Genomic DNA, 10,728 nt, shown 5'->3' on the forward strand with positions numbered 1-10,728 from the left:
ATGATATCTGGATACCAAGGGTGAAAGGATACAGGTTGTGGTGTCCTGATCCGGTTTCGTCCAAGTTCATCATCAGCAGAGATGTGACTTTTGATGAGTCATCCATGCTTCGATCCACCACAATTCCGGGAAAGGAGGAGTCAGATAGAAGGAGATCACGGTGTGAGAAGCAGGTGGAGTGTCAGGTGGACGCTCCAATTCCTACGGAAGGTACTTCAGTCCAGGATGATCAAGTGAGGTGCAAGATTCCGATGAAGATGAGTCACCTCAAGAAAAACCATATAGCATTGCCACTGGAAGAACGAAGAGACAAATCAAACCAAATCCGCGTTACGCTAATCTGGTGTCTTTCGCGCTCAGTGTGGCGGAGTCCATTGGTATAGAACCTTCCAGTTATAATGAGGCTGTCACGTGTGATGAGTCGGCACAGTGGGCAATTGCTATGAGTGAGGAGATAGAATCTCTTCACAAGAACCATACTTGGGAGTTGGTTAAGCCGCCAAGTAACCAGAAGATAGTTGGTTGCAAATGGGTCTTCAAGAAAAAGGAAGGCATCCTAGGGGTTGAAGCAACTAGATTCAAGGCACGATTGGTTGCTAAAGGCTTCACTCAGAAAGAGGGGATTGACTACAATGAAGTTTTCTCCCCAGTCGTAAAGCATTCTTCCATTCGTGTATTACTTGCCATGGTGGCCAAGTCTGATCTAGAACTTGAGCAGCTTGACGTAAAAACGGCGTTCTTGCATGGTGAGCTCGAGGAAACAATCTACATGCGTCAACCAGAGGGTTTTACAGTTCCTGGTAAAGAAGACCATGTCTGTCTATTAAAGAAGTCTTTATATGGATTGAAACAATCCCCAAGGCAGTGGTACAAGCGGTTTGATAGCTTCATGATTCAGCATGGTTACACAAGATGTGACTATGATGCTTGTGTCTATCATCGGAAGCTCTCAGATGGTTCGCACATTTATTTGTTGCTGTATGTTGATGACATGTTAATTGCTTCCAAAAACATGTCGGAAATCAACAAGTTAAAGTCGCAGTTGAGTGGTGAGTTCGAGATGAAGGATCTGGGTGCTGCCAAGAAAATTTTGGGCATGGATATTCACAGAGATCGCAAGGCGGGCAAGCTTCGTGTGTCGCAGAAGAACTACATTGAAAAGGTTCTTCAACGCTTCGGCATGGATAAAGCGAAAACTGTGAGTACTCCGTTGGCACCACATTTCAAACTCTCTGCAGAGTTGTCACCACAATCTGATGAAGAAAAGCAGCAAATGTCTCACATTCCATACTCGAGTGCAGTTGGAAGCGTGATGTATGCAATGGTTTGCACTCGTCCAGACATTTCACATGCAGTTAGTGTGGTCAGCAGATACATGAGTTGTCCTGGCAAGGAACACTGGCAGGCCGTGAAATGGATTCTCAGGTACTTGAGAGGTTCTGCAGATTTATGCTTGGTATATTATCAGAGTGACTGCACTAGCAGTGTCACGGGCTATGTGGACTCTGATTATGCTGGAGATCTGGACAAAAGAAGATCTCTGACGGGTTATGTTTTCACTTATTCTGGAGGAGCCATTAGTTGGAAAGCTGTGTTACAGTCTACCGTAGCCTTATCTACGACTGAGGCGGAATATATGGCGTTAGCAGAAGCAGTGAAAGAAGCATTGTGGATGAAAGGTCTAGTAAGCAGTTTGGGTTTACAACAGGATTTCACTGTTGTATTTTGCGATAGCCAGAGTGCCATACATCTGACTAAAAATCAGATGTTTCATGAACGGACCAAACACATTGATGTCAGATATCATTTTGTTCGGGAACATGTTACGCAAGGTGACATTGTTATCAGCAAGGTTGCTACCGAGAAGAATCCTGCAGATATGTTAACTAAGGTGATCCCTGCATATAAGTTCAAGCATTGCTTGGACTTGATAGGTATTCGGGATTGATTAGCGCCAGAGAGGCGTTTGGAAGAGGTGATCCAGTTCGAGGAATTCACTATGATGTTCAGCTTGGTAAATTTCAAGCCAAGGTGGAGATTTGTTAAGAAATGGCTTAAAATTGGTAGTGGATTGTTGTTGTTGGTAGTGGGTTGTTGGTGGTAGTGGATTAGTGGATGGTTGTTGGTGTCCATTTTCAACCACAAATCTTTGCCAAAGTTTTGGACAATTATGTCCTTGAACTCTCTTATAAATAGAGAGGTTCATTAGCCATATTGATCATCCCAAACCAAGAGAGAGCAAAGCTTGTTCTTTGAAAGCTAGGATTTTAGCTTTCGGGTTTTCTATAGGGGTTGAGAGTTGTGAGGTTCTCGGGTTGTGTCTTGAGTGTAAAACACTTGTAATCTTCATCTTGTTATAGTGAAATTTCTTTTCGCCTCTGCCCGTGGACGTAGGCATTAAAGCCGAACCACGTAAATCCTTGTGTTCACTTTATTTTTCGTTCCGGTCAATTTACTTGTAGTCATATCGGTGTTCACGAATCGATCCTTTCCGCAACAGTTTTCAGGGTTCAGTTCTTCGTACACTACCGAACTTCTTCGGCTATCCTCTACCCGTCCGTGTAAGTTACATACTTCCACCATTTCTGAAAAAACATGTAGAGTTCTCACGCCAAATGGAGTTTTTGACTAAGGATGCCAAGGAAGTTAATGTAAAGTTGGAGGATGAGTTGAAAGTGGTTTATGGCAATAGTTTGGCAGAAGTGGATGAATGTGAAATAGATTTCAAAAGAAGAAGAGATGATGAAATGGTGGTGGTTTACTATAAATTTAAACTTGAGAAGTTGGTAAGAGATGCAAAAGCAATGGAGAGAGAGTTAGTAAGATTGAAGGAGATAAATCCGACGATTGTAATCATGCTACACTTTTATTCTAATCATAGCCACTCCAATTTCTTGACATGTTTCAAGGATTCATTTCAGTATTCCTTGAAGACTCTTGATTACTGGGCGGAGTTGGGCCATTCTCTTCATTGGAAGTATGGGTGGGAGTGCAACATAGAGGGAGGGGAAGGTAATAATATAATTAGGCGGCACCCAACTTTGACAGAATGGCAACATCTCTTTTCAATGGCTGGATTTAGTCGAATTCCAGTAAACCACAGGAAAGATAATCTTGGCGATGAAAGTTCTTTCTTTGGCTATAAATTTTGTTTGTTCGGCGATAGAAGTTTCTTAAAAATAATGGGGGAGGAAGAAGAGTGTTTGATTTTAGGTAACAAGGGATGTCCAATGTTTTTCTTATCGGCATGGAAACCCAAAGTTGAAGATGGACACTTCAATTCCAATTCCACCAACCATAAGTTTGGACAAGGTAATTTTTTTCTTTTGTTTTTTTTTTAAATTATATAATAATTTTACAATTGAATTGACTGTTGAACCACTAAATTATCAATTTATTGATTCCATCAATCTGCTTTTGAATCGATCCAATTTAAATAATCTTAAATTATATATCAATTTTTATTTGATGCATTGAAAACTTATAAATTTTTATATTAATAGCCAACCATATGATACATCCATACTATAATAAATTATTTTAAAATTACTAAAAATAAATGAGTTAAAATAATTTATTTTAACTCACTATACCTTTTTTCTTCATTCAACTGAGCTTTTAAATGTTAAAATTTCAATCAATTGAATGATTTTTCAGTTAAAATTAAGGGACAATTATTAATTGGTAATGATTACCTTTTTGTGTTATTTTCATCACATGGAATAGAAGGATTGTAACACATGGTGAAAACTAATTTTTTATTAAAAGTAATAAAAATTATAATCATTATAAAAATATACAAAAATATTTTAAAAATTACAAAAAAAATTATTGAAAATATAGAAAAGTGCACAAAAATGATAAAATTATTGTAAATAAAGATAAAAATAATTAAAAACTTGCAAAAATATTAAAATTAAAAAAATAAAAATTATATAAATTGAAAAAAGAAAATATTGTAAAAATATGAAAATATTTAAAAATATAGAAAATAATAAATTTTAATAAATTAATAAAAATTACAAAATATTATAAAAAAGTATAAAATTATAAAAAATTTAAAATATAAGACAAACTAAGGTCGGAAAATAAGTTGAGAAGTCAAGTGACAACTAATGTTGTATATAAAATTGTAGATATTTTTATATATTTAAAATATTTGATATAATTTTTATTTTTTAAAAATTTTCTATTATTTGTTGAATAATTTTTTTTTTAATTTCATACAATTTTTTTGCATGTTTATAATTTTTATTGTTGTTTTATGATTTGATTTTTTATGGTTTTTAAATTAAAATATCAATTTTTCGTTATTTGACATAATCTTAATGTACCATGATGAAAAAAATCCAAAAAAATAGTAATAGACTTAACTAATTGAAATTTTAATGTTTAAGACCTCAATTTAGTGAAAAAAAATATAAAAATTGAATTGATTATTTTTAAAAATTTCAAATGTTTCAAAACCTTTATTTTATTATATAATATGATTTATATATTATTCTCAATGTATACTAATAATATATCAAATATAGATTATAAACACACATGAGAATGAATAACTTACATTAATTTCCACTTACATGACTTTTTACTGGGATGTTCAAACATCCATTAAAATCTACTTTTTGAATCATCAATTAAAATATAATTCATAATGAAAAGGATTTAAAAATATAGTTTATAATTAATTTGATTTAGTTGAAATTAATTAACTGAATTATTCATTTAACCAAAATTTCTTGCATATTCAAAATTAATTTATTTTAATTATATTTAAATTGACAATGTATTTTAAGTTAAAATATATATTTAGGACAATGAATTAAACAGAAAGTGACCAAATTAATAAAAGTTGATTCATTTGACTAATTATAGCATTTTCATTGAATGGAATATGTTTGTAGGTTTCAATCCAAATCCTCTGCCTCCTCAACCTCTTCAACCTTTTCTAGAGGTATAATGCATTTACCTCCTTTTTTTTTTTTCTAGAGGTATTATTGATAAATTGTGTAAATAAATTATTTTAGTATACCAAAAAGAATTAAATTTTAATAAAAAAATATTAGCTTTATTATTAAAAGTTTTAATTCAAATTATCTAATCCTTATTAAGATTCACGTTTCAATTTTAATTATCTTTATCAAATTAAATGTCAAAATTCTTTTCATTTAGAGCGTTATTTCAAATTTTATTTGTGATAACTGTTTCTTATTTAATAATTTTACAGGGTTTGATATTGAATCGATTAGCTGCACTTGCCGAGATACATGACATATCAAAATATTTATGTTGTAAATACAAACTTTCATTCGCTTTAACATGGGTTGCTAAGGTTAACAATATGAATGAAACTATCTCGGATCCAAACAAGAAACATACTTTTTTTATCCAAAGTAATTCTTGTTATGTGAAAGATAGAAAATTTTATGATTTTTTGTTTGTTTCTGAAGACATGATTATTGAGAAAGCATTTGAATCAAGGAACGGCTACCATTTTGAACCATCTCTTACTAAGGCAGAAAACTATAGATATTTCTCGTTAGAGTATTATAACATAGATGCTGCTGTTGCCATCTGTCTACAAAATCGTCACACAAGTGATGAAATTTATGTCGTAGAATTTTATTGGCCTCCAACTGAGAGTGAAATATCAAAATCTATAGTTCTTCGTATCTTCGATGACTTGAAACATATGAAGACAACGTTTGTAACGGTAAAAGTTCAAGGCCCCGAAATTAAGTTCCAAGAAGAAGCCATTTCAAGCATTCCTATATCTTCAAACACAGCAATGCCTTTGAAAATAACTGAAGAAGCAAGTGACATTTTTGCAATAGAAATAAATGCGCATATTGAGCAGGTAAATACATATTCTTATATTATTTCAACACTGAATTAATTATGGGTTAGCATTTATGGTTCTAATATGATAATAACATTTGCTCTAAGAAGGGGTGGTTCCTAATTTTGACTCTCTCATTTCTATACATTCTTCATCAAAGGTTGTTGCAGCTCCTTTTAACACACTAGAAGGGCCTTATAACAAGGTCATTATTTATTCTTCCTTGTTAATGTCATAGACTGGAAATCTAGTTTTATTTTAACCTAATCAGTTCCATAGAAACCCATAAGGAAAAACTTACATCAAGAATGCAGCTTAATAAATTAATTTCACAGTAAATCTAGTTACCTTTTTTACAATATTGGTGGAATATCTTTTCAACATCGTATTCATATTTTCTGCTTAAATATTGTATATATATGTAGTATCAAATAGGTTTTCCCTTTGGATAAAATATTGAAATCATATAAAGTAATATACATGATTTATTATTCTCATTTTTCATGGATTATTTTCAATGATCACTCTCAGATTGTGGAAACAAAACGAAACAAACAGAGAAAGTCGTGGTCAAAGGTTTGGGTGGACTTTGATAAGTTTGAAGAACATGGAAAACAAGTAGCCAAATGTAAACACTGCCTCAAGGTGTTTACAGGGTCAAGTAAGAGTGGAACCACACACTTGAATAACCACTCGAAAGTATGTCCTGGTAAGAAAAAACAAAATCAAGAAAGCCAGTTGATACTTCCAGTTGATACCAATGAAAGAAGCTCAACGTTTGATCAAGAAAGGAGTCACTTGGATCTTGTGAAAATGGTTATTAAGCATCAGAATCCATTAGCTTTGGTTGGTCAAGAAGCCTTCAAGAATTTTGTGAAAGGTTTGCAGCCGATGTTTGAGTTTCAATCAAGAGATAAATTGTTATCTGACTTCTATAAGGAAAAGAAAAGAGAAGTTCGACAGGGTTTTGATAAACTTGCTTGTAAGTTCAATTTGAGAGTCACTTTGTGGAAGAATGGTCTTGGAAAGACTGCATATTGTAAGTTCTATCTTTGCGTGTGTAGCTCATGCAGAGGTATTTTGAAATGCTTTTAATATTGGCAGATATTTATTACTTTCTATCAATTAATATTTTTACTATTGTATTGTAGGAACTGTCGTCCGGTCAAAAAGTTGGACGACTTCAACTTTTTGACATTACACATAGGAAGAAAGATGGAAACCCTATGACTCCTGAAGCTGCAGAAATTATGGTACGTTTGCTTAATACAATTTCACTTGTTTTAATTATTTATATAGTGTTTACTTTCTAATGATTTATTTCATTTATTATAATGCAAATATTGTTAAGTTATGTTGCATTCTTATTTTTAATATATATTGCGTTCCTATCTATGTGTGATTTATTTTTTAGGAAAAATTAAAGAATAAAAAGGTGGAGTACGACGCGATTGCATCCAGTGATAGTTCTGTTCATATTGACGACATTGATAACCGGATTATCACTGAAGTTTTGGGTCCTGAAAGGTATGGTCGGGTTCGATTCCAAGGATCTTTTGTTAACCTGTCCTAATATTTTGGATCTAGCTCGCAACAGTATATGCCTTCGGGGAGTCGAGCTGAAGCTGAAGTTCAGAGGTTAAGAGACCAGATTGCTCTGATGCAAGCTACAACAACTGAGCAAATTACACAACTTAAAGCGGAGGCAACATCGAGAGAAGCTGATGTTCAAAAAAGATATGAAGAACTCCAGCTACAACTTAAAGCAGATGCAGCAGCGAGAGAAGCTAAGGTTCAACGAAAGTATGAAGAACTCCAGCAGCAGCTTAGAGCAGATGCGGCAGCAAGAGAAGCAGAGGCGGCAGCGAGAGAAGAACAGGCTGCAGCAAGGGAAGCAGAGGCTAAAGCGAGGGAAGCAGAGGCTGCAGCGAGGGAAGCAGAGCAGCGTCAAAAGTTCGATGAACTCCAGCAGCAGCTCCAGAGTATGATGAAGATGTTTCAGCAGTCGCAACAGCCGCCGTCTTAGACTATCGTGTAAATATACTTCAATTTTGACTTTCAATTATCATTTTAACTTTTAACATTTTTGTAAGAATAATACGAATTTGTTTATATTTATTGATATTTATTATATTATTTGTTTAATCCATAGATTTGTTACTTTTGGCTGGTTTAGATATGATTTCTTTTGATTTGTTTTTTACAGGAGGGCAAAAAATATAAAAAAAAAAATTTACAAATCTGCCAAATTTAGCGGCGTTTTTGGTAAAAGCGCCGCTATAGATTAGGGTCTTTAGCGGCGTTTTTGCGCGAAGCGCCGCTATATAGACAAAGGGTATTTAGCTGCGTTTTCTGGATAAGCGCCGCTATAGATCAGGGTCTATTGCGGTGTTTTCTGGAAAAGCGCCGCTATAGATCAGGGTCTATTGCGGCGTTTTTGGGAAAAGCGCCGCTAAAGGCCATGATCTATAGTGGTGCTTATATAAAAAAAGCCGCTAACGACCCTGATCTATAGCGGCGCTTTCAACAAAAACGCCGCTAAAGACACCAATCTATAGCGGCAGTTATATTAAAAACGCCGCTAAAGCTCTTAATCTTCAACGACGTTTGTGATAGAAGCGCCGCTATAGACCAACACCTTTAGCGGCATTTTTTATGAAAACGCCACTAAAGGTAGCGGCGCTATCTTTAGCGGCATCTTTTGCGGCGCTTATCAAAGCACCGCTAAAAGTATTTGCGGCGCTAAAAAGCGCCGCTAAAAGCTTGTTTTGGTGTAGTGATACTACCAATGTACATATAGATTAGTTTCTTTAAATATATTATTTAAACTAAAAATAATAATTAATAACATAACATAACATGAAAATTAATTAAAATGTAGCATAAATAAAAAATTAATAAATAAACATATTAAAATATACATAAAAGACAAACTATTTTTATTTTTTTCCCTTTTCCGCTAATTTCTTTTTCAACTCTTCCATTTTCATTTTTTCTTGGGGTAAAGTAACTTTTAGTACTTAAACTTGATAGTTTTTTTCACCATGGTCCCTAACTGTTTTTGGTCCACTTTGTTTTGGAATTTGACAGCTTTTCTCAATTTAATCCCTGAACTTAGATTTTGTTAAGGAATGATGACATGATACTTTGAAATTGTTCTATACCAGCACCTAAATTTTTTTTTTAAAACTTATAATTTTTGTATGATTTGTAAATATATATATATTTTTAGATTATATATATATTCTTAAATTTTAGGTGATGAGGCACAATCTCAAAGTTTAAGGATAAAATTAGGAAAAATTGTCAAGATCCGTGACAAATGTGGATTAAAAAAGTGGAAAGACCAAATTGAAAACCTATCAAATTCAAGGACTATAGGCTACTTTATCCCTTTCTTCCTTTATCTTTGTTACTCATTTCATTTTGAACAATAAATAAGTATTCGGTGTACTAGTAAGACACATTACACTTTCAATAAAATAACGCAAATTTGAACATCGAAAATGATATTGTAGAGAAGCAAGAATTGTAGAGAAGGTTATCTCAACTTTGCCTGAGAGATATGAAGCCAAGATTTCTTCCCTTGAAGACTCGAGAGATCTAATTAGCATCTCTTTGACTGAGCTGATCAATACTCTTTATGCACAAGAGCAAAGAAGGGCCAGCAGGCGAGAGGATGAAGAAGAAAGTGCCTTCTAAGCCAAGAGCAGACCTGCCTCAAGCTTCTCTGGCTACAAAGGGAAGAAGGCTTGGTCTGACAAGCCCAGAAGAGATGGAGCGAGAAGGAGATATCCACCTTGCCCACACTGCAAAAGGCTCAGTCATCCAGGAGAAAATTGTTGGTTTAGGCCTGATGTACAGTGCAAAGTCTGCAAAAAGATGGTCCATGCTGAGAAAGTTTGCAGAAACAAAGGCAAGTTGAGAAAAAACCAAACTCAACAGCCAAGAGCTAAAGCTCAAGTGGCAGAAGAAGGCAGTGACCAGGAAGAGAAAGTTTTTGTTGCTCAGCTGCCAAAGGAAAAACATTGAAACATTCTTCCATCCACTGACTGTTGTACCAAGTGCCTGGTTTATAATCTGTCTTCTGCTCTCTCTTAATTTCTCTTACTTTCTCTTATTTGAAATTTTATAATCTGGTTTATATTCTGGTTTATAATCTGGTTTATAATCTAGTTTATACCTTGTTGCTTCTTTTTTATATCTGAAATTTTAAGCTCATTATAGTAGCAATTTTTTCTGGGAACGTTGGAAGCATTTGTCGTTGCTTCAAAGTATTCTATTGTTTCACTTGTCCCCAAACGAGATTTTAGTAATGGATGTTTGCAGTTGGACAGCATGCAGATGCAATTGGACCCAAAAGTAAATGGTGGACAACATGTTCATTATTTATTAAGAATCAAAGCTTAGAGTGTAAAACTACATCAATTCTAACATAATTTTTATAGATAACATGAAAGATATGCACTTTGTTCTTCAAATTCAAGGTTGCAACTTGCAATTACAATTGCTATGCTTCAATATATTATGCATTTTTGCATCTAAATGGACTTTATTAGTATTACTTTGTGACAAGTTTAATTTAGCTTACAATTTATATTTTGTTATAAAATTAAATATGTTGATGGATTAATGTATGAATATTATGGTTTGTTTACTTATTGCTAATTAACTAAAAAAAAAAGGCCGGGCCGGGCCGAGCCCGGGCTTCATATTTATTTCTCAGGCCGGGCTTGGGCAAAATATCAAGCCCATATTTTGGGCCAGCCCGGGCCTAGTATGCGGGCTGAAAATTTTTTGGGCCTGGCCCGAACTAGCCCATGAGCACCTCTAATATTTATATTTCGTCGAACCTCAAAAAAAATTGCATGGAGGATGGAACTATT

At 34.1% G+C, this 10,728-nt stretch overlaps 1 protein-coding gene across 1 annotated transcript; it reads left to right on the forward strand.

Annotated features, from left to right (window-relative positions):
- Window positions 1–2,615: 2,615 nt before the first annotated feature.
- LOC121214891 (uncharacterized) lies at window positions 2,616–9,767 on the forward strand. The gene is made up of 6 exons (XM_041089389.1): window positions 2,616–3,312; window positions 4,908–4,957; window positions 5,231–5,860; window positions 6,374–6,917; window positions 7,654–7,769; window positions 9,495–9,767. The coding sequence occupies exons 1-6, from the start codon at window positions 2,616–2,618 to the stop codon at window positions 9,765–9,767; spliced, it is 2,310 nt and encodes a 769-aa protein (XP_040945323.1).
- Window positions 9,768–10,728: the final 961 nt, after the last annotated feature.

The sequence above is a fragment of the Gossypium hirsutum genome, chromosome D02 (assembly GCF_007990345.1).
Source record: "Gossypium hirsutum isolate 1008001.06 chromosome D02, Gossypium_hirsutum_v2.1, whole genome shotgun sequence".
In the NCBI taxonomy this organism is placed as follows: domain Eukaryota; kingdom Viridiplantae; phylum Streptophyta; class Magnoliopsida; order Malvales; family Malvaceae; genus Gossypium; species Gossypium hirsutum.

Excerpts from the sequence above, each read along its gene's own strand:
- LOC121214891 (XM_041089389.1), top strand. The coding sequence starts at position 2,616 with ATGGAGTTTTTGACTAAGGATGCCAAGGAAGTTAATGTAAAGTTGGAG. Across the intron at positions 5,861-6,373 it reads TAAATGCGCATATTGAGCAG|ATTGTGGAAACAAAACGAAA; the intron begins GTAAATACATAT and ends GATCACTCTCAG. Across the intron at positions 7,770-9,494 it reads CGAGGGAAGCAGAGGCTGCA|AGCAAAGAAGGGCCAGCAGG; the intron begins GCGAGGGAAGCA and ends TTTATGCACAAG.